This window comes from Chaetomium globosum, genomic scaffold (genome assembly GCF_000143365.1).
Source record: "Chaetomium globosum CBS 148.51 scaffold_8 genomic scaffold, whole genome shotgun sequence".
NCBI classification, from domain to species: Eukaryota; Fungi; Ascomycota; class Sordariomycetes; order Sordariales; family Chaetomiaceae; genus Chaetomium; species Chaetomium globosum.
Window position 1 is genome coordinate 318,034 of NT_165983.1, and position 22,449 is coordinate 340,482.

Sequence of the window (22,449 nt, forward strand, 5' to 3'; positions counted from 1 at the left end):
CCCAGACAGCCTTGAGATTGGCCCGAGTTAATATTCGGCCCGTCCTGATTCCCCCCGCATGTAGGTATGTACTCGTGCCGTAACTAAAAAGCACTAGTCTCCCCTCAGCTACGGGACTCGGACTTGATCGGTCTGCCGGTAATCAATAACCCAAGATCTGCGTGTCAGACTGAGCAGCTTTCGAGTCTAGCCAATTGTTTCAACAGAATCTCTGCAATATTTCAAAACATGCATGCAACGCATATGCGCGAGCACTATCTCGGTCGACATCAAGTCCAAGATCGGACGGTGATGTCTACGACCCAAGGTACGCCCAATGAATATTGTAACCTTCTAGCTTCTGTGGTCCAATTAATGCCCATGACAACCAACACGGGAAGTGTGTAAGTCCCGTCCCAAGCTGTCAAACACATGCATGATGATGCATCTCCGAGCCAGATTACCACATGTACCTATCATTCAGCGCTTATAAGTAACAGCGTTCAACTTAAGACATCCCGAATTCCAATTACTGCATCGTAACCTGAACTCTTTCAGATCCAGAAAACTCCCGGGAAGAGCCACAATGAAGCAAACCTTCCTCACCTTGTTCTACTGCCTAGTGGCGCTTTTGGGCGTGGGATCGGCGGCTGGCGATAGAAAGCCGCATGCACCAAAAGCGCCTGGCCTTACTTACCTCTACACAGTCAACATCACAGCTGGTGAAATCTATCCCGTCGGGCCGGGGCCGCGTGGCATTCGTCTTGTGGTCCCCATTGCAAGCGGCAACTTTGCCGGACCCAGGCTCAAAGGTGGGTTCATGCCCGTCACGTATGCTCCCAAGAGACTGAATACCTCCCTGACCCCCCCCGTACCTCTAGGAACTGTAATGCCCATGGGCGGCGACTGGGCTCTGACCGACGGCAGAAACGCCAACGGGTCTCTCACCGTCGATGTCCGGCAGACATTCAAGACGGACGACGGCGCTTTCATCCAGGTATTTGAGACAGGCCAGCTCCAGCCCGACGGCCGTGCCTTTGTCCGCCTTGGTTTTGAAACTGGAAGTACCCAATACGAGTGGCTCAACACGGTCGTGGCGCTGGGGATTATCCGCTCGGTCGGGACGGACGGGATTACCATTGATACCTGGCAGGTCAGTGTGTTACAGTCTCTCGAGGACAGCATCTCCTGTTGGAACTGAACTTTAACGATATCTGATAGATGGTGGCACCGTGATGGGCCAATTCGACTTCTTTTTCTTTGTCATTCGTCTGATAAAAGCCGGCAATGCTGCCGGCTCGGGCCGAGGTCAACACATCCAGGAACCGTTCAACTGATCACAATCGGCTGCTGTCGGAATGTCTTCTTGCCTCACATTGGCTGGTGCGGCCAAGTCTCGATGGGGCCAATTGAGGGACTCTCCGGCTTGCGCCGGTCGTGACACCACTGGACCATGGACGCTGCTCGGCCAAGACGCGATTCCGAAGGGCCTGGAAGCCGCCAGGCAGTTGGGCGTGCATGCCGTTTTGATGTTTTGCTCGCCGAAGCTAGTCGATGGATTGTCAACGCAATCGGGGCACAACACGATGTCAAACACCTTCTCAGACAGCTCGTAAGGCCAAAACGTAATTGAGCAAAAGCAAAACTGTCAAATCGCCAGCAGTGGAGATTGCGCTGACTGTGACGTAAATTTTCTGGATGTTTAAGCGCCCAAACACGCCAAAGCAGGCAATCTCACCCCACTCTGTGCCCCGCGACGCCGGGAAGCAGCTTTCTGTTGAGGTCCCCTCGCCTCAGCTCGCGTGTCGAACGACCCCGCACCTTCACATCATCCCACATCCCACTTCCATCTTGAGCTGCCCCCTCCACCCAAATCCCCGATCAGAAGCTGCCAGTGCGTCATACAAATCCCTCATCGGCTGCGGCGGATCGTTAGTGCGAGATCTGAATCTCTGTTTTCCCTTCCTTCTTCTGACCTTGTTTGTGTGAAAGCTCTTTAGCTCTGTATTTTCCCTAGCTCAATCGCGTCGACCTGATCCGAATTGCCCCGCCATTGCGACCCAAGAAGCAGAGCATCCTAACTTACCATCAAAACAACACCTACAACCACCAAAATGGGTATTCTTGAGGTATGCAACAAGCAGATCCTCGGTTCGGGCCGCTTCTCTTCCCTACCTGCATCAGATGGCAGTTTTCTGACCGCGACAACCGTGCACAGGATCTCAAACTGCCCGTCGGCGTCATCTATGGTATGAACCCCTCTCTCCGAGATCGGAGAATCTGAAATTGACCCCTGATCCGTGGCACAGGCGATGATGTTCTGAAGCTTTTCACCTACGCCCGTGAGAAGGGATTCGCTATCCCCGCCGTCAACGTCACCTCCTCCAGCACTGTCGTTGCCACTCTCGAGGCCGCTCGTGATGCCAAGGCCCCGATCATGTACGAGACAACACCAATCCCCGGCCATTCCCGCGGCCGTGTCTGGGAGAAAATAATATTGACAGCCAGTGGTTAGCCTGCAGACAAGCCAGGGTGGTGCCGCCTACTTCGCCGGCAAGGGCGTCAAGAACAGCGCTGAGAAGCAGGAGGCGTCTGTCGGTGGTGCCATTGCCGCCGCCCACTACATCCGCGCCGTCGCCCCGCTCTACGGCATCCCCGTCGTCCGTAAGTGCGCCAGCCATTTTCTCTATTTTGCTATTACTGACTTTCCGTGACCAGTCCACACCGATCACTGCGCCAAGAAGCTCCTCCCCTGGCTCGATGGCATGCTCGATGAGGATGAGAAGTTCTTCAAGCAGAACGGCGTCCCCCTCTTTTCCTCACACATGATCGATCTGGTATGTTCTTCTCCCTAGCTATCCCGGTTACCCCATGAGTCCCGTGCTAATAAGATTCCAGTCCGGTATGTCACCCTAGAAGCTCGATTGTATCGACATACCCACGCCGGAGGCTGCCCCTGTGGCCCCCGCACGGTTACTTGCTCGAACAACGCTTACACACCGTAACAGAGGAGCCCGTCAATGAAAACATCGACACATGTGTCTCGTACCTGAAGCGCATGGCTCCCATGAAGCAGTGGTTGGAGATGGAGATCGGTATCACCGTATGACCAGCCCAATTCCTTCGCCTTGTGTTGGTACAATGGGCTAACAACACTACAGGGTGGTGAGGAAGATGGTGTTGACAACACCGGCGTAAGTTGACGGTAATGGGCTCTGTGATGGCCCCTGCTAACATCCCCCGTTAGGTTGACAACGCTTCTCTCTACACCCAGTGAGTACCGACCCCTACAAATTCGGAGAACGCAGGCACTAACCCGTCAATAGGCCCGAGGACATCTGGCAGATGTGTGTCCACCCCCCAGCGTGATTACCCGACGTTGTACTAACCCCCCGCAGCGAGCAAGCTTTCCGCCCGCTCTCCAAGTACTTCTCGATCGCTGCCGGCTTCGGGTAATAAATTCCGCTACCCCACTTCCAATCCCCAATTGCTAACGGTTTTTGATAGCAATGTCCACGGCGTTTATGCCCCTGGCAACGTCCGCCTGCACCCTGAACTGCTCGGCAAGCACCAGGCCTACGTCTCCGAGAAGCTCGGTGGCAACGACAAGAAGCCTGGTAAGGCTATGCTTACCCGCACGATACCAAGGGCGTCTCGCTAATCGGTCTAGTCTTCTTCGTGTTCCACGGCGGTTCTGGCTCGAGCAAGCAGGAGTACCTCGATGCCATTGGCGTAAGCCAGACGCACCCCGCACCGCAATGCAAATAGCTAACAATTCAAAGCACGGCGTCATCAAGGTCAACGTCGACACTGACTTGCAGTGGGCGTACCTGACCGGTATCCGGTGAGTGTTTACGAGCTCCATATTTAATGTCAACATGCTAATATGGCCCAGTGACTACGTCACCAAGAACATCGACTACCTCAAGACCCAGGTCGGCAACCCCGAGGGCCCCAACAAGCCCAACAAGAAGAAGTACGACCCGAGAGTATGTGCCCCCGTATCAGCTCCTCTTAGACATGCAAATTCTAACTCTTACAGGTCTGGGTACGTGAGGGTGAGAAGACCATGTCTACCCGTGTGGCGGAGGCCCTCAACGACTTCAACGCCGCTGGCTCGTTGTAAAATGGGGGAACCGGATGTTGGGATATGGTCACTCACAATGCCGATAATGTCGGGCTTTACTGGAACCCCAGGCCCAGGATAGCAGCATGAAGCTCCCGAAATCAATGTTAGGGGAGGAAACTGATAATGGAGTGGCGTTTAAGTTTGGGGTGAGATAGTTTAAGGCGAGCAAAATTGCAAAATTCCCTCTCAGCCATTCGCCTGTTTTCAATCTTGCAAGGTGGGATCACTGAAATAATAGGAGTACTCACAATGATGGGAGGATTCTGCTTCCGGACCTCCAACCCAGAGGCATGACGGCCTGCCACTCAAATTTGTATGCTCTCGAAGATCAGCCGACTAGTTACCAAGGTCCATGTCTATAACAAGGTACAAGAAATCTATATTTCTGTCGCTAATAAATCGATACTTTCAGAACAGATTCATCGTTTCCCCCCCTCGACGGTTCCCCCCTTTTTCTCATCCCCCGCCACCGCCTCCTTCCACGCAGCCGCAATCGCCGCCCAGTACTGCTCAGGATGAGCGCGCATATGACCAACATGAGGCGTGCCCTCAAACAGCGCCGCCGTCACGCTCCGCCCCTTCTGGCGCGCATCCGCCGCGTGCACCTCAATATCATCCCACCGAATGATCTCGTCTTCCTTGGAATACAGATACAACCGCTTCGCGCGCTCGTCCGACAACCTTGCATCATTGACCGCCCGCGTGCTGTACTCGCCCGCGCTCGTCGCCCCGATCGCCCACCCGGCCCCGTACAGCACCGCCAGGAACACCGCCGCCAGCGCCTGCGTCACCCCCCGCGGCCACGGGAACCACCCCGCCGCGCCCACCGTCATCGCTTTGGACCACGCCCCCACGTTGCGCAAGAAATCCGTGCTGCCGGGCGTCGAGTCGCACACCATTAGTCGGTGCGGCATCACGCCGCCGGCGGTGCGCTGCGTGTAGGCGTTCATCGTCGCCGCGCAGTTGATCCCGCCCGTGTTGGACATGACGTGGAGGAGGACGCGGTTGTCTTCGGTGGGCGGGTTGGTGCGCGCGGGGGGGTTGTTGTTGCCGTTGGTGAGTGTGGCTGCTGCTGATGGGTAGACGGCCTCGAGCACGGGGAGCATGTTCCGGGTGCGGGCGTCGAGGTTTTGGTACAGCGCTTTGAGGATGGGCGAGAAGATGAGCGCGATCTGGGCGTGCGGGAACAGCTGCCGGTAGCCGGCCACGTATTTGGATACGTGCCGTGGTCGGGCGTCGCCCCAGCCGTAGATTATTACCGTGCGGGGGTGCGCTGGGTTGGGGGGGTTAGGGGAAGTGGCGCTGCCTTCTTGGACGTAGACTTGGTCGCTGAGCTTCTTGAAACCGAGCATCACCGATGACTCGGTTTCCGTCACGGCTTTGGACATGGTGGGTGGGCGGGGTGGTTGACTGCTGTTGGTGAAGAGGGGGGAAGGGGTTAGATCCGCTGCTAGTAGTCTGGGAGGCGGATGGTCGAGGGCAGTCTGTCCTGCTATATCGTTCTGTTTCCGAGGTCCAGCGTCGAGATATACCAGTTACCGTGGGGGTCGTCTTGGTCAACCAGCTAAATATTAAGTATTAAGAGGGTTACATGCAGAATTTTGTTGAATAAGCTCAGCCCTGGACCCCTGGCTTCCCGTCGTCCTGGGCGGGTATGAATCCACACCACCAGCCCTGCGGCCAAGGCATTGTGACAATTTCTAGCATGTGCTTGCCGAGACCGAGACTTCGGTAACGGTCCAGCCCGCCCGTCAACGGCCACTATTACCCCTGAATCCTCCTGAGTTCCCAACCAAACTCTAAACGTCAGTACCCAGTTAGTCAGATAGGAGGGCCGCATTTTCAACAACAACAACCAATAGTACGAAGATTCGTTTTCTGACCCACAGCTAGGCCCGAGACTTCCGAGAGAAGCCTCCACCGTCTCACGAAGGCTCCTATCGAAGCCCTCACCATGTCATCGGGCAATTGGTCTAGGGGTATGATTTTCGCTTCGCACCATGTGCTCTCTGTGAAAGGTCACCGGTTCAAATCCGGTATTGTCCATTTCTTTCGACATGTTTTTTGATTCTTTTTTTTTTTTTTTGGGCGAGTTGTGCCTTTCCAGGCGTTTGTTGGGGAGACAAAACGGATGCCCATCCCTGTCTCTCGACTTTCAAACAGCCGAGGTCCAATGCTTAGCTCCGACGGAGAGGCCGAGTTCATTGGGTCTTAGGGTTGTACGGATGACAAGCACTCCATTAACCAACCCGGAACCGATAACGACGAGATCTCGACGGTAGCATAACCAGTTTCAAGGGGACTTACATTGAAATTAGGTACCTTCGTCATGGCCAAAGCTACCACAGACAGCCTCATCCCCTTCTCAAAGGCGACGGAAGTTGAGCGGGTCGCTTCGCACACATACAGAGTTAATCTCAGCGACACCTTCTGCATAGGAACTGGTAAGCTTACTCGCTTCGCTGTCCTTCACTGTATGGCCCGGATAAGAGACCTGACAAGAACATCAGTACCTAACGGGGGTTATGTGGCATCGTGCATCCTCGAGGCGGCAGGTCTCCATCTCGCCGAAAAAGGACAAAGGGATGTATTGAACGCCCACTTCCAGTTCTTGAATCGCACCGAAATAGGGCCAGCGGTGATCATCATCGAGGACGTCAAACTGGGCCGACAGCTCTCAACACTCCATGTCACCCTCTACCAACATGCCCTCTTGCCCACAGCGCCGTGGATTACACAGGGGCCGACACGCAAGGAGATTGCCGGGTACTTGACCATGACGGACCTCAAGAAGGAGAGAGGCATCTCGCTTTCCACGGGGTTCACTCTGCAGAACTCCGCTCCGGCACCCCCGCGGCCGGACTTTGCCGCTCTGAAGGAAGACCGTGATGCAAATTGGACCCGGTACAAGTTCCCCGGTGGCAGCCCGCTGAGCTACGCGCGGTGCCTGCAGAATTGCATCTACTACGACCCCCGGGGCGGGCGGACGACGAATTCCGTCCTCAACAAGTGGGTTCGGCTTGCATCCGGCGAAAACTTCACGGCTGCTTCATTGGGGTATGTCTCTGACTGCTGGCCGTACGTGGTCGAGGCTCAGCGGCCGACCAAGAAGGAGGCCGCCGAGCTGCAAAGCCGAGGCGAGATCATCCCTTTTGCCCCCGGCGCTACCTTTTGGTATCCAACCGTGGTGCTCAACCTCGAAATCAAAAAGGCGCTACCTGAGGGGGGGCTGGAGTGGTTGCAGATGCGGGTACAATCAAAGCAAATCAAAGACGGCCGCTTCGACCTTGAGGTGCTGCTGCTCGACGAGCATGGAGATTTAGTTGCGCTGAGCAACCACGTCAATTTGATACTCGGAAGCGAGAGAAACACAGCCGATAGGACCAGAGGTGGCGATGCTGCAAAGAAGTCGTTAAGTCGCATCTAAGCTGCAAGTCTATCTAACTCGGGCTTCGGGTCTTCCTTGACTCGCTGAGTGTCCGTAAGCTTGAATCCATTGGAGAACTCTTCCCAACGAGTTGAGTAGCTGGCTGGCGCCAACGGGCATAGCTGGTCCTGCCTCCAAACCATCTTAGTGGTGCGCGCTTCCAGCGCTCTCTCAAGAAAGAAAAGAACAATTCCATCACATCCACTTCGCATGCAGTTCATTTCCTGCCACTCTTCGTGTCGGTTCTAGATTACCATCTGAGGCGACCCAAGTGAGCCCAAATCGCGCCCGAGGATTGGGCCAAAGTGATGTGTCCGTCAACCCTCGTCATTCCCAGACTCGAGAAGCCCAATGTCTCGATCGATCGTGTCTCTGGCACACGCACGCGCGCGCGCACAGACGAGTTACAGCAGCGAGTACCTGAATCGTCCCTTGCCCCGGATTTGCCGGCCCTCACAGCTGACCGCCACGATGCCCCGAGATCACGGCTGAACTGAAGCGCCCAATGGGATGCCGCCGCGATTTCCGCCCTGTTGCAAAGGTGACTCGACCGTTGTCCGGCTCCACCGAAATGGTGAGGCTCCAGTAGAATTGTCGGTGAGGCCCTCAGGGGCCGCCACGTCACGCCCAGGAGACAACTGCCCCCTGCCAAGTGGCCATGGGTCTGGAGGGGCAAATGGACCCGCCTCGGGCATTGTTGTTAGGCTCCAAACTAATCCGTCGGACGTGGCCATGGTATGATTGGATTTGACGCATATTCTGTAGCGCTTGGTTGGGTCTCGTCACCCCGCCGCCGCGACCCCTGACTCCTGAGCATCCCAGACAATGCGTTGTAACGCGATCTTGCGCATCGTGCCATCGATTTGGGCACGAACAACTCGCGTCGGCCCCTCCAGTCGGCCCCTCCAGTCGGCCCCTCCAGTCAACCCCTCCAGAGGATGACCCCTCACATGGTGGACTCCCAGAAGACAGATAGAACAGACAAAGTTAAATAGAAGACATTTCTCCCAAGATGATGCCCCCGCTTCCATTCCTCATCGCATCAGAACAACAGCAGCCAACAGCAGCATCGCCACTACCACCACCACCACCGCTCAAATACTCGACAGACTTCGAGTTCTTCCAAGACTCAACCCCACCACCGCCAATATGTCTATGCTGCCTGACGCCGCTGAGCTTGTAAGCAAGACCCTTCCCACACCCCGCAGATCAACCGCTCACACATGGCCATCAGAGAAGACGCTGGTCGGACAAGACCACCGCTGTCTTCAGCCTCAGCGACCGCTACGACTCCCGCACTTTTCCGGCCGAGAACTTCGAGCGCGAGTTCGACTTCAAGAGCTGCGACAACATCGTCTTCATGAACGGTGTGCGGACCGGCGCCCCGGAGGACGTGATCCTGCTCACCAAGGGCTCCGGCCACATGGCGCTGCCCCCCCACGTTCAGGTGATCGTGTCAGGCGGCTTCGCCAAATGCAGCTCCGAGCGCTCCGTCACCGACGGCTCGACCGTCATCGGCGCTGGCGCCCGCGCGCCGCCCCCGAGCCGCGTGGAGGGAGCCTATGCCCACTCTTCGGCCGACTCGGGCTATAGCGGCTCCGTCCGCGGCAACGCCGTCGACAGCTACCGCATGAGCCCGCCCCGCGACGCCACCACCTTCATGCGCAGCGGCCCCGTCGCCAGCTCCTACATGTCGGCTGCCGGCATCCCCCCGCCCCGCAGCACCGCCGGCGAGTGGGAGGTCGTTGGCCAGCTGGAAGGCTTCCAGAACGGCATCCGCGATGACTGCAGCATCGCCCCGAGCGAGAGCATCAGCTCCGTCGGCAGCCGCGGCAACGGTGGCGTCATCCGCCGCGCCACCCACAACTTTTGATTGCGCCATTCCGTTCCGTGGAGAGAGTGTTTGGCGGGGGAGAGTGACTCGCTGAGGACGAAGCGAGGTCCCTGAGAAAGGGGCAAATTCCGGCGCGCTCTTCGCATCACCTTGAGATCCGGGGTCCAACAAGGACTGAGCCGAAAGATATCAAGCATGATGTGAAACCAAGCCGGCGCTCGCTACTCCTCCCTCCCCTGCCCCCTCCGGTCTCTTTCGGCAACAACATCGCATCCTGAAGTCAGCATTTAGAGGGTCGGAGTTAATGTTTTGGGTTTTCTTTGGGAATAGCATCTGGGATCTGGTTTGGTTTACGCATGGGCATGGTTCACGTTTTCCTAAGGGACTCTTGGGGTTTTGGGCATCATATTTCAAACCACAGATTGCGGAACAAACAAATTGGCTGCATAGTTAGGTACTCGGCTTAAATACAGTGTGTTTACTCGCATTCTTGGTTCCAGTTCTTCATCCAAATCCATTTCTTGTGACATTCCTTCTCCCATACCCGCCGCCCATTCTTCGATTTTCCTCTGAATCCCAGGAGCAGGGGTTTTTCAAGTGCAATGCTAAGCCACGGGGGCCAGAACACTTATTCTCCAGCCTAGCCCAAGCGCTCTAGGCACAAAACGAGAACCCATTGTGTGACCTATCATCGGCAACGGCCCTGTTCCCACGCGATTCATCTGATTTTACGTGACATGAACATCTGTGAAACGCAACACACCACGGAGAGCTGAAACCGATATCCGCCAAAGGACCGACTGTTGAACGGGTATGTAGTCTCAATCAGTCACCAAAGGCCGAAGGTAGGCCAGTGAACTTGCTAACTCTACCTCCAACACGACGAACACAAACACAATCAATATCAATGGTGTTTGCCCCGAGTCCTCCGGAATCCTACCCTAGCATCCCACCACGGTGGAGTAGGGTGTGAATAACCGGGACGACGCGCCTAGACTCACCCCTAGAATGCAACCTCGGACCGGGAGTGCTACAAAAATGAACCAGGAGCAGAGCGAATACTTACTGCGTAGCTACAGATTAACGACCTACTTCGTACCAAAAAGGGAAAACGAATTGGGGCTATAAGCCAACACTAATCGCCTTGCGGTGCGTCTAATGATTAACTAATTTTTCAGTCTCGATAATTGGACTAACTCCGAGCCACTTGTTTGGTAATATTTCCAATAACGGCACGCTAAATCGGCTGATGTGAGCCGCCGAGCTTTCTCTTTTCTGTATCACGGGCCAGGCCATGAAATTCACCCCTGGGGTTGACGGCTCAAACTCCACTTTGGTCCTGACATTGCCCCCCTTGACCAAGAAATAGCCCCGTACCATGTAGGATTTCAAAGTTCCTTCCATCTCGATTAAGATGCGGCTTGCTAGTGGCTGTGTTCATGTCGTTAAAAGCGACGCGTGAAAGCAGTCATCCTACACCTCACCTGATGGTTTGACTTCCAACTTCCTTCCACTCGCTTTCTCACGATCAAGGGGCTAGTAATCAATCATCATGATTACGAATCTCGTGCTTCTGGCCCTCCCGTTGGTTGTCACTTACCTGGCCGCGACGGTATGGCACCGCCGATTCAAACAGTTCGCCAACTTCCCTCAGCTCAAGCCCTCCCTCCTGTGGGGCCACTTGAAACTCATCCATGAATACACCCTGAAGGGACCACCGGATGTTCACTATGGTGTGTACTCCTAAGAAACAATCGGCGGTGGTTGAAGCGGTTCAATTGACCATTGCCAGATCCGGTCTTCGCGACAATGGCCAAGGAACTGGGGAACCCGCCCGTCATGTTTCTCGACCTGCGCCCTGCCAGCTACCCCATGGTGTTGGTGAACAGCCACGAGGTCGCTGAGCAGGTAACGCGGGTGAGCAAGATGTTCGCCTGGAGCACACCAAAATCTCCCACAATGGGCGCCCTGGTTCGTTTGATCGGGCCCGAGTCTATCTTGATGAAAGGGGTAAGGTTTTTATCGACCTCTTCACTCGCTCCGCGGGCCCGCTGCTAGTTCAACGACCACTAACCACCACCCCAGAAAGAGGACTGGAAACAGCTCCGCAAGCGCTTCAACCCCGGCTTCGCGCCGCAGCATCTCATGACACTGCTCCCCTGCATCATCGACAAGACGGACATCTTCATGGAGCACCTGGACCGGCTGGCCAGCTCGGGCGAGGAGTTCTCGATGCTGAAGCACACCATCAACCTCACCTTCGACATCATCGGCGCCATCACCATGGACGTCGACTTCGACGCCCAAAAGAGCGAGTCGTCGAGCCAGGGTGAGTTCATCCGCCTCTACGACGAGCTGCTCAAGATGTACGGCCAGGAGGACAGCCGCTTCCCCTGGTGGATGTCGCCCATGCGCGAGTGGCGCCGCTACACGCTCAGCAACCAAATCGACCGCCTCCTCGAGACCATGATCCGCGCCAAGCACGCCGAGCACAACCACCACCAGCAGCAGCAGCACACCACCACCACCAAGACCAAAAAACCCCGCGACGTGCTCAGCCTCAGCCTCCAAGGCAGCGACACACTGGACCGGGCCCTACTCACCGAAACGCGCGACCAGATCAAGACGTTCCTGTTCGCGGGCCACGACACGACGGGCATCCTGCTGGCGTGGCTGTTCTACGAGTTCTCGCGGTCGCCGCACGTGCTGCAGGCGGTGCGCGACGAGCTGGACGAGCTGTTCGGGCCGGACGCAAGCCCTGCCGCCGTGCGCGCCCGCCTGTTGGCCCCCGGCGGCGAGGAGCTGATCAATCGGATGCGGTATGCCACGGCGGTGGTGAAGGAGGTGTTGCGCGTGTATCCGCCTGCCGGGACGGCGCGCATGGCGCCGCCGGGGACGGGGTTCACCGTTACGGCGGAGGGGAAGAGTTATTGTTTGGATGGGGCGATTATTTATAATTGTGCGACCATCATCCAGCGGGATAGGGCGGTGTTTGGGGAGACGGCGGATGACTTTGTGCCGGAGCGGTGGTTGGGGGATAAGGCGGGGATCATGAGCGCCGGGGCGGATGAGGAGTCGGAGAAGCGGGATGAGGCCGGCCGCAAGTTCCCGCCGGGAGCATGGCGGCCGTTTGAGCGTGGTCCGCGCAACTGCATCGGGCAGGATCTTGCGACCATCGAGGCCCGGGTGATTGTGGCGGCTGTGGCGAGGCGGTACGACTTTGTGAAGGTTGGGCTCGGGGAGCTTGACCTGAACGAGAAGGGGCAGCCGGTCATGAACGACAAGGGACAGTACAAGGTTAAGGCGGAGATGTACAATGTGAGTAGTATTCTCGGGGGGGTTGTGGGTGTTGTGTGGAGTGGGACAGATACTGACAGCGTCCAGACGGCACAGGTGACGGCCAAACCGGTCGATGCGATGCGGATGAAGGTGAGACTGCGGGCTTGAGTGTTTGATGGTCGTCCGGGTGGAGAGGGCGGAGATGGGTTGTGAGCTATGGAATGGGATGGATTGGGATCGACTAGGAGGTTGTTGGTTGGGTTAATATTTCTCATCCTAGCGTGTACGTGTACGACATCAAGGACAGTGCTTATAGCGCATATGTGGACCCCCAAACCATCTTCTCGCGCAGCTGGCCTTGTCGAGTAGCACAAAGCTTCCGGGATCAGATCAACTGATCTGATCAATCCAAATAGGCGAATACGGACACCGGTGAGAAAGGCTCCCATTCCACTTAAGCTTATCTTCCCCTTGCTCTTTTGACGTCACTTTCGGCCAAACCCCGTACGCGGCCTTGGTGACGGGTGATTGGGAATGGAAGATCGGAAATTGAGGCCCGGATTGGAGGGCTGAAAGTGGGATGTCTGCAGATGCAAGGGCGCAAATAGTGGGCGAGCAGGCGCTACGGAAGCAATATTTAACCCCACCTGCACATCGGTTAACCCGCCCCACCCCGCCCTGCCCCACAAAATGCCACCGGATTTTTCGGTCTACTTTGGACTCCCCAGAGCTTTTTTTGACCCAGAATCTCGGTCCTCCTCCTCAACTCACGGCCGGAAGGCCCCACTCCCGGCGCCGGACGGGGAAGCGCGCAGTGAATTACTTTCCGGTTCTAGTCAGATATAAAAATCACAGGCCCGGTTCCAAGTTGTCCTCCAAGATCACAATTGAGAATCATCGTGCTCCTTGAAAGAATAAGGAGAAAAAAAATAGCTCATCCCATCCCGCCTTCCGGCCCTTTTGAGCAGCGATGGCGCCAAACCAGATGGAACGAACGACCGTGCTATCACAGTTCGCCCCGTCCCAACTTGATATCGATATTGCTTCTCGACCCGGGCCGCATAAACCCAAAACCACGAATGCCGACGCTTCCCCACCCGCCGTTTCCGTTACGGTAACTGAGCTCCCATCTCCTCCGGCCTCGCCGCTGGGGGGGATAGGAACTCTCGAAGCACCACCTCCCGAGCCGATGCCCCCCGCGAAGGCAACAGAGCCATGCACGTTCCCGCTATTCCCCTTCCTTCCCGCCGAGCTGCGTCTCAAGATATGGTGAGTTGCTTTCATTGGAGAGAAAGGTCCCGAGCCCGGACCCGCTCGGGTTTCCCGGGTAGGTTTGGGTAGGTCGTTAGATGAAGTGGGCTTGGCCGGGCTGACAGGGAGTGGTGCGGAACCACACGCTCGGGTCGCAGGCACATGTCGTTCCTCCCTCGGACAATGGAGCTGCACACGCGGCGTGCCCACTACGCCGACAAGAACCCGCACGGCGGCACGCCCAAGTGGCAGTCGCAGTCTCGCAACCCGGCCGCGCTGTCCGTCTGCGTCGAGGCCCGCGCCGCCGCCCTCGAGCACTACACCGTCGCCCTGCCGCTGTTCACCCTGCCCTCGCGCACCCAGACCTCCGAGCGGCCCGGCGACCTCCTGCAGCACAGCGACCGCGTGCTGTACCTGAACCTGGAGCAGGACACCGTCGTGCTGCTTGGGGACTTGGCCTACGAGCGCCTGACCGCGCTGCTCGCGTGGTTTCGCCGGATGGATAAGCCGGTTCGCGGTCGCGGCGGGGGGATTGGCCTCCGGAGACTGGGGATCAGCGTGGCGCTCTGGACGCACGAGGGCGGCGCTTTAACGCTGAGTGCCTTCTCGCGCACCGTCCTGGCCGAGATCGAGAGGTTCACCCTGTTCATGTTCTCGGAGCGGCAGCCGCCAGAGGGGTGGACGGGTGGGCTCTGTGTGCTCGAGGAGGCCGCTGCCGATACCGACTACTACCGGCGCTTCGTCATCGGGAGGGGGAGGCAGTTTCGCGTGGGGAATGGCTGGATGGTCGTCGGGAAACAGCCCATGAAGCTGGCCGAGATTATTTTCGCAGAAGGGTGGTGACGGGTCCGATCGTCGCTCGCAGTGGTCCCGTTTCTTTCTTGGATATCTTCTTTTCGGCGTTTCGCTCCCCTCGATAGCATAGCGTAAGTGTGTATTCCCTGGAACCTCTCAAGGATCGTGTTAGCGTGCAGAGCAGTCTGTCAATAGTACCTATGACCGTCGAGTGTGCCCCCAGAATATCGGTGTAATCTGGCCATGAGCCTCAACGCAAGAGCGCAAGTGTGTAACCGAGGAACTGGGCCAGCCTCTATATTGCCCCCTGATATGGTACAGAGATATACAGTTCTATGATTACACCGCCGTGTTCATGCCCCCAACCTCCTCAGGATCTTTTCCCGGACAACCTGCTGGGCGACTTCGGCACCATGTTGTAAAGAAATGGCGCCGATAATGGCAAAGAGTGACGTGTTGAGTACGGCGGTCAAACCTGAACCCTCCAGGTGTTCGGGCTAAGTGTAGAGAAATCCAATGTTAGTCTGAAATGTATTCGGAGGCGCACCCGAGGCATATTGCAACACCACATACCATCCTCGGCTTCCACCTGGTCACCTCTGGCAACCCGACATCGATCGCCAACTTGGCCAGCTTATCCTTCGAAACCACGTCCATGGGCTGCTTTACGTTGAGCTTGTCGACGTTCGCGAGTGCGGGGTCCTGGAAGGGCTCGCGGCCGAACGAGTCCTGAGTTGGCGGGTCTCGGGCATTGGCTGGAGTGACCAAGATGTGTCGCGTAGCTTCGAAGGAAACGATCAACCGCCCTGTGTGTGGAAACCCCAGTTAGCTTGCTGCTCGTGTGCGCCATGGGTCGGACCCCTTGGAGAGGACGCATGCCGGAGACACACCAAAATAGGCCAGCCTTGTATTGAACCCTCGTCTCCCCTGATCAAAACTCTTGTGTGTAATAGCAAGCCACTTAATCTCGTCTGGCAACATCCTATCCCCCTTCGACCCCAACAGTCGGTTGTACATGGCGTCGAGTTTTGCCGGGTCCTCGTTGTTGTGCCAAACCGTCCGGCTAGGATCCTTGACAATGTTGATAGAAAACCCAGGACCCTTCATCCGCTCCGGCGTGTATGACCACCGTGGCCGGTTCTGCTGCTCGGATGTCGTCTCAAAAGAGTCGGTACGGCGGGATGTAGAGGTCGACAGTTGCCGCACCGGTTGCCTAAGCCGCTGCGCGGCCAACTGCGCTGAATTCCCGCATCGCCGTAGTGCCTTGCAGGTTGCCGAGACGGCCGACCGGGAGGGGTTGAGAGCCATTGACAACGCGGTGCACGGAAATGCGAGGTTACTAGGGTTTTGCGACTGTGAAGCTCTCAACGATCTCGACTGCTCCAAACGTCGGTGCGGCTGCCGGGTATTTTTTTCGCGGGCTGGCTTGCCAGCTGCCAAAGCCACGGACCCCTGCTCCCTGAAGCAAGGACTGTAATTCATTACGCTGCGTAACTTACACCTCGCGGTTCGTTCTCGGCTTGGCGGACCATCCGCTTGCAAGTTGCAATTGCACGCAGCTCGGGTCCCCACCATTCTCGCAGCTCGAGGTTCCACCCCTTGGTCTTTCGCGTCGCAAGCGCGTCTTCATCATTATCGACCGCAGACTTCGTTTACCACACCGAGTTCCGCCGCGATGCTGTCTTCCTCGCCGATAGGGAGTAAACGGGGTGCGAGTAGCACCGCTCCCTCGAGCAGCAGTTCTCTGCGAGATAGGCTCGCGGCAGTCCTCCCCCAGGGCCACAAGTTTGGCATTCACCACATCTCAACGCCGCCAACGCCAACGGAGCCCCTCTGTGTGGCCCCACCAGGCCACCGACCAGACAAGACATACAGGGAAAGCCACTTCCTTGCTGTCTCAATCCACCCCCCAGGCGGGAGTGACACACCTCCCAAGCGCGCTTCGCCAGGCGCTGATCGGGGCAAGGAACCAGCTCCGAAGAAGCAAGCATTGGCCTTCGCTGTCGAGGTTTTGATTTTCACCACCGCTTACCAGACCACGCTCTTCGTATCCAAAGCCGACTCGACCGGCTCTCTCCATCTTCTCAACCTTCCAAAAGGCGCCCCATCTCCAATACGCCAAGTATGCGCTACCTTCCTCGCCTACCTCCGTGACCATCGACGGCGCAAACATGTCCAATCCGTTGTCAACCTATTTGCTCGCGCGCAAGCACAATATTTGTTCCCGGGGAGCGTCCACAATAAAGGAAAGCATGTCCTGGACGACCGGGGCCTCGTTCGATGGTGGTGCAAGGTCCTGAGCCCACTTATGGAGGGGTTGAGTGAGGAGCCATGGGCCAGCACCAAAGGCTACCTACTGGTCCCGGGGTTAGAGGAGACAGAAATGCGCGCTTTTATACCACGGGCCAGCGCGAGCCTGACGAATTGGGTGATTGGCCATCCCCTAGAACTGATATCCCACTACACCCGCGATTTCAACAGTGTCCCGCCGCGATGCCTTATCCCTGGCTATCCAGACGACCCCAAATCCCGATTCCGCGATGAGCTCGACGAGGAGGTATCCAAGCAGAATCACAACATTGGGGCGTGGAAGAGCGTCAGGTCGTTGGAGCAGTTTTGGGAGATGATGGCATTCCGCCAGGAATGCTCTAGCGGGCGTTTGACCGGATTTATCTGGTTGGTTTTCGACTCAAGCGAACCGTCCTCGAACGCTCCCTCGGCAGGCCGTCCGGAAACAAAGCTTACGGCTCCCAAAGCCCCCTCCGATCTGTCTTTGCCGCCAGTCATGCCTGCAACGCCGCCTCGGCGACAGCTCGCTATCTCGACTTCTGATACCACACCCCCGCCCCGACCATCCAAAGCGCCTGCGAAGAAACCTAGGAAGAAAGCGAAAAAGAAGCTGTTAGGTCGGATAGTACCGCGGACACCCAAGATCAAAACACATGCGCGCAGTTACAAGGCCAACCGCCCGACGGTCACGGCCTACTATTACTGGCCGCGCGAAGCCCGCGGGGATAAGTTGGTGGAGGAAGCAGAGTACAAGCGCATCGTCGATTTGTTACTTCACCTGGACTTCTCGACTCTTGACAAGACGGTGGGCAGCTCTACGCGATGGCTCAACGAAGTCGGCATGGGCGACGGCGGGGAGTGGGGTGTTGTGGCAGGCAAAGCAGCCATCCCCAGCTCGCCACGAGTCAGCGATACCACCTCCAACACCAGTGGGAATGTAACCAACCTGACTGGGCTGATCAGAAGAAAGAACGCACCCGCTCCATCAGAACCCGGTAACAGCCAACAGCCGGACTCGGCGGCCAAGGAACCGACCGAACCCGCAAAAGTAAATGTCCTAGGCACGAACTTAGTACGAAAGAGGAAGAAAGGGGCCGAAGACAGTTAACAGTCTGGAGTGGGTGCCAGTCATCCGCCTGCGGGTCCCTTCCATAACCCTCGGGGGTTATTGGGCCTCGGTATGGAACGACAAGGTCTCCGCCCTTACGGTGGGTGGTGTAGTTGCGTGACAGCGTCGCCCCTCGGATCACCTTCAGGATTGCTGCCCCGTGTAGCCGTCGACATACAGCCACCGACATTATATAACACTTGGAAAATCAGTTCCGCCAACATGGACATAAATGGCGGAACAAGCTGGGTATCTCCTGGGCCCCCTGCGCCATGTCGCGCAGGGGACAGGTGCTGTACCCAAGTAGTTATCAGTCAGTTTAATAATACAATTAAAAGTCTTCACATCCGCCGCCTCTTTGCAGCTGGGCCGTCGTTCTCGCGCGTCCTCGCTGAAGCTTGAGCCCGCCCCTCATCAATTTCTCTCTGTACCCACGCCTGAGCTTCCCGTAGAACCTGCTTCTCCCCTCTTCTCACCCACAACGCCATTCTCTCCCGCCCGGACAGCTGTTCCGCATTTGCTACCTGCTCATCCTCCTCGAGCGATGTGGCGTACTGCTTCTCCCTGGCATGGAGGGCACGGAGGACAGTCCTCAAGTACAAGTCCTTGCGCGTATCTTTATCCGACAAGGCCTGCACAGCGAGCTCGACATTCCCAACCTTCTTCATCGCCTTGAGGAACGTCTTGAACTGCTCTCCCAACTCATCCGGCAAGCCCGTAAAAACGGCTTCGCTCCCCAGCTGCCCCGTCGAGTCCGGGTCCTCGCTCGACCGCTCCAGCACAAAACTCTCCTCAAACTCCTCATCCGCCTGCAACAGCCGCCTCACCCCCTCCCACTCCGCAACCCCCACACGCCCCCCAACGCGCTCTCTCAGCTCGCTCTCCACCAGCGCCCACGGCAACTCCACCACATCATAGCGGGCGTGCGCGGGCGATCACATAGCCATAGCGGCGCAGCAGCTCGCCGTTGGCCAGCGGGCCGTAGTAGTTGAGCACCTCCTCGCCCGCGCGGATGGGCCGTAGCGCCGTGGCCGTCAGCGCGTCGCCGCCGTGGTTGATGTGCGCGTTGAACGCCGCGTCCGCGTTCAGTATGTCCGCCATCGGCACCATCCCCAGCATCGTCTTTCCCTCGCGATCCTCCACCCACCCCTCCTCCTCCTCCTCGCCCTCCTCGTCCTCGTCCTTTTCGAGGTCGAACGCGTACGCCATAATGGTGCTTCCCATGCGGTGGGCGAGGTGGAGCAGCTGGTCGTCGTCAAGGGGGGGGGCTGCCCGGCGGGAAGAAGACGTGGTTGTGGGCGCGCACGACCGAGACGATCTTGGCCTGGATCATGCGGTCGGCCTCGTCCTTGCCGACCTTGGCAATCAGCGCGCTGGCTTGCAGCTGGGAGAGCTCGGCGGGCGACCAGAACATGGGCGTGTCGAAGGCGGGGGGCAGCACGTCGAGGTAGGGCTTCCAGCGCGAGGCGTCGCCCTGTTGGTGCTCGTAGATCATGGCTAGGATGAGCAGGGTCCAGGAGTCCTGCGATGAGCGGGTAGACTCGGAGTCGGAGTCGGAGTCGGTGTGCCCGGCGTCATCGCTTTCGAGGTCGAAAATGCCGGGGATCTTGTCTTTGAGGCCTGAGGTTGCGGTGCAGATGATGGCGGTTCGGGGAATGGTGAACAGCACCGTGTCTGCTGCGATGTCTTGTTGGGCGGCTATGATATTGGTTAGTTATCTGGTTCGTGGCAAGGACAGGCACCTCCATTGGGCTACGTTACTGATTCCTCGGCCAGCGTTTCGTCCTCTCAAGTCCTCAACCGCGATCAAATCCGAGCGGAAGGTGGCCCCAGGAAGAGTTTGAAACCAATTCACAAAGTTACGAGTCCCCTCGGCAAACCTCGAATTCGCGTCGCTGTCAACCTCCATTGTGAGAATATATCTCCCTAGTACTTAATGAATGAAGCGAGCTGCAAGTGCACTGAAATCCAAATATAAAAAGGCGGTTATGAGTTACAAAAATTGAAATTTTTACTGCCCGCCCCAGCGTAGCAGGTGGCTCGTGCATCGCTGATAAAAGCATCCACAAAAACACTCAACCCCTTGAGAATTCATTGAATTTTACCTTTCTGGTTCCGGTCCGGTGATATTCAAGAGGTCGTTAGATTATGTTTAGAAACAGTTATTTAGTCCGAACCACACGTAGGGCACCACATACTGTTCAGCTGCTATGAGATGCTCCGCGCTCTATCAAAGCCCAAAGTCAGAAGTATGGATCGAGTACATCCCTGATGTTCAACATTCATCCTCGTTCTCATCGGCGAAAACCCGTCATAAAATCATAGCCTCTCATTATAGCCCTGCACGGATAGCACCCCAGCAAGCCGCTCATTTTTTCGCCACGGCCTGCTGGATCAAACTCCAACACTCCTCGGCCTCCTCAAAGACATGCCACGTTTCACTATATCCTGGATCAGCGCAAAGGTTCCACAGTCACCGCACCGGCCGTCTTACCGAGGCACGCCCTCGAAGGCCTTTTCGAATCGCTGCGGCTCGTTCTTCTCCTCGATGCCGACTGCAGCAATGTCCGTCACCTTTCGGATCAAAACCAACTTGGCCCAGCCCGGGAACGCCCTGCAGGCATCGCCTGTGTTTTGGTGCTGTTGTTAGCCCCGTGTATTACCATCGCTTCGGGGGGGGGGGGGCTCTTACCGTAAGCCTCGGGGTCGCTCTGCGTCGAGTCTCCGATGAAAATCATGTTGCGCCGCGGCAACCATCGGTGGATCTTTTTGATTCTATCAATTTTGTACTTCTCGGTCCCCAGCGTCAGGCTGGACAGGAGCCCAGAGATTGTCATCCAGCTGGAGTCCCTGAGGATCAACTGCCCATGAGGGAAGTGGGCGTCCCGGAAGGTACGGAGGAAAGGATACAAGTTGTAAGGAGAGGCTGAGAGGTAGAAGAAGGGCGCCGACGGCGTCAGTAGCTCCTGGATACGTGCGTAGAGCGCCGGCATGCCTGGTACTGGTGTGGGTTCCGACTTTACGACGGGAGAGAAACGTCAGCCACTAACAGGTCTGCCGCCTACCCGCTTGGTCAAGGGGCCGAAACTCACCACGAATGTCGATTTGAGAATCCCGACGGGATCGCTGGTCTGGGTGATCTTGATTGTGTCGTCCACATCTGCGATATTCTCGTTAGAAAAAAAACCTGCTACTAGCCGCATGAGAGCAAGTGCTCGTCTAGGACGCCCATACCTGAGATCACCGCCCAGCCCTCTGGCTCCGCGTACACCGTCTTCATCTCGAGCACGCCCGTCACCCCCATAGGCACGTCGGCCGTCGTCCTCGCAACACCCCCGGCAGCTGCCTTCGGAATCCTAATCACATTGCTGCTGATGCCGTTCCTGCCTCCCGGGCCAAGCTTGACCGAGGTGGCGCCATCGTAGTTGACTTTGATCTGCCTGCCGGGCAGGACCTCCATGACAAACGGCGAGATGCGCCGCTCGATCGTCTTCTCCTCCGCACCGCCGCGGGACAGCCCGACCTTGCTGGCGATGTCGCCCACGATGTCGACCACCTTGGGCGACGCCTTCTCGTCGAATCCCGCCGCGACGAATTCAGCCTCCCACTCGCCCCCGCGGCCCCGGAATGCGACGTTGTCCATCAGCCAGATCACGTCGTCGGCCTCGATGGATGCTGGGAGCGGGTTGTTGGAGCCGAGGTACGACAGGAGGTGAGTCAGCTTGTGCTCTTTGCGCGACGCCCGGACTTGGTTGGTGGAGATGCTGGCCAGAGACGACTCCGTGTCGCTGAAGTTGCCATGGGATCGTGTCCGTTCTTCCATCAAGGAAGACGTGGTGCGCCGGAAGGACATGGCCACGGGTGGGAGTGGATGTCTAGGGGTTTTGAACAGGCCTTAACTTTGCGCAGTAGGGTTGTTTTGGTGTGTGATGCGCACTCTGCTGGTTTTTTTTTTGTTTTTTTTGTTTGTTTTTTCGTGTCTTCCCGTTGGATATATCCGGTTCACGGCCGATGTTTTTGAAGTTGAAACAACACAAGAGGGTTCCAGTGGCCAACAACAATGACGCCGCAATCTCACGCCGTGTCAACAAGATACTTATAAATGATTGACGCCTTTGAATACCACCTCAGGAAGCAACCGGGCGGATGACCGTCGACTCCGCATGACCATTGACGGGGCTGGGCTGGACTGGCACCAACTGGACTGGTCGATGGTCACTGGTGACCCAATCCGCCAAGAGCAACGCACCTTGGCTGTGCCTGCCCCCCTAAATCCGGCTTTCGGGTGCGCTTGCCAAACCCGCCATCAGGCCCCATTCGCGCCTTCCACTACGAAGTACTCTTCTCGGTGCCTTCCC

The 22,449-nt window shown here is 57.2% G+C and overlaps 11 protein-coding genes and 1 non-coding gene across 12 annotated transcripts; 8 read left to right on the forward strand and 4 right to left on the reverse strand.

The window, feature by feature from the left end:
• Nucleotides 1-565: 565 nt before the first annotated feature.
• CHGG_10811 (uncharacterized protein) lies at nucleotides 566-1,215 on the forward strand (the record flags this gene model as incomplete). Its single annotated transcript, XM_001226077.1, has 2 exons — nucleotides 566-1,132; nucleotides 1,201-1,215. The coding sequence occupies 2 exons, from the start codon at nucleotides 566-568 to the stop codon at nucleotides 1,213-1,215; spliced, it is 582 nt and encodes a 193-aa protein (XP_001226078.1).
• An 878-nt stretch (nucleotides 1,216-2,093) lies between these two features.
• CHGG_10812 (uncharacterized protein) lies at nucleotides 2,094-4,105 on the forward strand (the record flags this gene model as incomplete). Its single annotated transcript, XM_001226078.1, has 13 exons — nucleotides 2,094-2,108; nucleotides 2,198-2,228; nucleotides 2,289-2,418; nucleotides 2,495-2,643; nucleotides 2,698-2,764; nucleotides 2,929-3,082; nucleotides 3,141-3,173; nucleotides 3,227-3,252; nucleotides 3,306-3,326; nucleotides 3,487-3,575; nucleotides 3,628-3,823; nucleotides 3,875-3,968; nucleotides 4,022-4,105. 13 exons carry the CDS (start codon nucleotides 2,094-2,096, stop codon nucleotides 4,103-4,105), a joined length of 1,089 nt encoding a protein of 362 aa, XP_001226079.1.
• Nucleotides 4,106-4,527: 422 nt separating this feature from the next.
• CHGG_10813 (uncharacterized protein) lies at nucleotides 4,528-5,496 on the reverse strand (the record flags this gene model as incomplete). The annotated part of the gene is made up of 1 exon (XM_001226079.1): nucleotides 4,528-5,496. The coding sequence occupies one exon, from the start codon at nucleotides 5,494-5,496 to the stop codon at nucleotides 4,528-4,530; it is 969 nt and encodes a 322-aa protein (XP_001226080.1).
• Nucleotides 5,497-6,070: 574 nt separating this feature from the next.
• Nucleotides 6,071-6,154, forward strand: CHGG_11221. Its single transcript has one exon. It is a non-coding gene; the product is annotated as a tRNA-Ala (tRNA).
• Nucleotides 6,155-6,437: 283 nt separating this feature from the next.
• On the forward strand, nucleotides 6,438-7,535 carry CHGG_10814 (uncharacterized protein; the record flags this gene model as incomplete). Its single annotated transcript, XM_001226080.1, has 2 exons — nucleotides 6,438-6,552; nucleotides 6,619-7,535. The coding sequence occupies 2 exons, from the start codon at nucleotides 6,438-6,440 to the stop codon at nucleotides 7,533-7,535; spliced, it is 1,032 nt and encodes a 343-aa protein (XP_001226081.1).
• A 1,149-nt stretch (nucleotides 7,536-8,684) lies between these two features.
• On the forward strand, nucleotides 8,685-9,408 carry CHGG_10815 (uncharacterized protein; the record flags this gene model as incomplete). The annotated part of the gene is made up of 2 exons (XM_001226081.1): nucleotides 8,685-8,714; nucleotides 8,770-9,408. 2 exons carry the CDS (start codon nucleotides 8,685-8,687, stop codon nucleotides 9,406-9,408), a joined length of 669 nt encoding a protein of 222 aa, XP_001226082.1.
• A 1,513-nt stretch (nucleotides 9,409-10,921) lies between these two features.
• CHGG_10816 (uncharacterized protein) lies at nucleotides 10,922-13,046 on the forward strand (the record flags this gene model as incomplete). The annotated part of the gene is made up of 5 exons (XM_001226082.1): nucleotides 10,922-11,102; nucleotides 11,162-11,340; nucleotides 11,455-12,687; nucleotides 12,754-12,798; nucleotides 12,951-13,046. 5 exons carry the CDS (start codon nucleotides 10,922-10,924, stop codon nucleotides 13,044-13,046), a joined length of 1,734 nt encoding a protein of 577 aa, XP_001226083.1.
• Nucleotides 13,047-13,618: 572 nt separating this feature from the next.
• CHGG_10817 (uncharacterized protein) lies at nucleotides 13,619-14,742 on the forward strand (the record flags this gene model as incomplete). The annotated part of the gene is made up of 2 exons (XM_001226083.1): nucleotides 13,619-13,917; nucleotides 14,025-14,742. The coding sequence occupies 2 exons, from the start codon at nucleotides 13,619-13,621 to the stop codon at nucleotides 14,740-14,742; spliced, it is 1,017 nt and encodes a 338-aa protein (XP_001226084.1).
• Nucleotides 14,743-15,047: 305 nt separating this feature from the next.
• Nucleotides 15,048-16,867, reverse strand: CHGG_10818 (uncharacterized protein; the record flags this gene model as incomplete). Its single annotated transcript, XM_001226084.1, has 6 exons — nucleotides 15,048-15,191; nucleotides 15,268-15,449; nucleotides 15,585-16,033; nucleotides 16,194-16,462; nucleotides 16,623-16,646; nucleotides 16,727-16,867. The coding sequence occupies 6 exons, from the start codon at nucleotides 16,865-16,867 to the stop codon at nucleotides 15,048-15,050; spliced, it is 1,209 nt and encodes a 402-aa protein (XP_001226085.1).
• A 210-nt stretch (nucleotides 16,868-17,077) lies between these two features.
• CHGG_10819 (uncharacterized protein) lies at nucleotides 17,078-18,091 on the forward strand (the record flags this gene model as incomplete). Its single annotated transcript, XM_001226085.1, has 1 exon — nucleotides 17,078-18,091. The coding sequence occupies one exon, from the start codon at nucleotides 17,078-17,080 to the stop codon at nucleotides 18,089-18,091; it is 1,014 nt and encodes a 337-aa protein (XP_001226086.1).
• A 341-nt stretch (nucleotides 18,092-18,432) lies between these two features.
• CHGG_10820 (uncharacterized protein) lies at nucleotides 18,433-20,000 on the reverse strand (the record flags this gene model as incomplete). Its single annotated transcript, XM_001226086.1, has 4 exons — nucleotides 18,433-18,972; nucleotides 19,031-19,336; nucleotides 19,398-19,789; nucleotides 19,853-20,000. 4 exons carry the CDS (start codon nucleotides 19,998-20,000, stop codon nucleotides 18,433-18,435), a joined length of 1,386 nt encoding a protein of 461 aa, XP_001226087.1.
• Nucleotides 20,001-20,581: 581 nt separating this feature from the next.
• CHGG_10821 (uncharacterized protein) lies at nucleotides 20,582-21,944 on the reverse strand (the record flags this gene model as incomplete). The annotated part of the gene is made up of 4 exons (XM_001226087.1): nucleotides 20,582-20,718; nucleotides 20,784-21,108; nucleotides 21,184-21,251; nucleotides 21,326-21,944. The coding sequence occupies 4 exons, from the start codon at nucleotides 21,942-21,944 to the stop codon at nucleotides 20,582-20,584; spliced, it is 1,149 nt and encodes a 382-aa protein (XP_001226088.1).
• Between the last annotated feature and the right edge of the window lie 505 nt (nucleotides 21,945-22,449).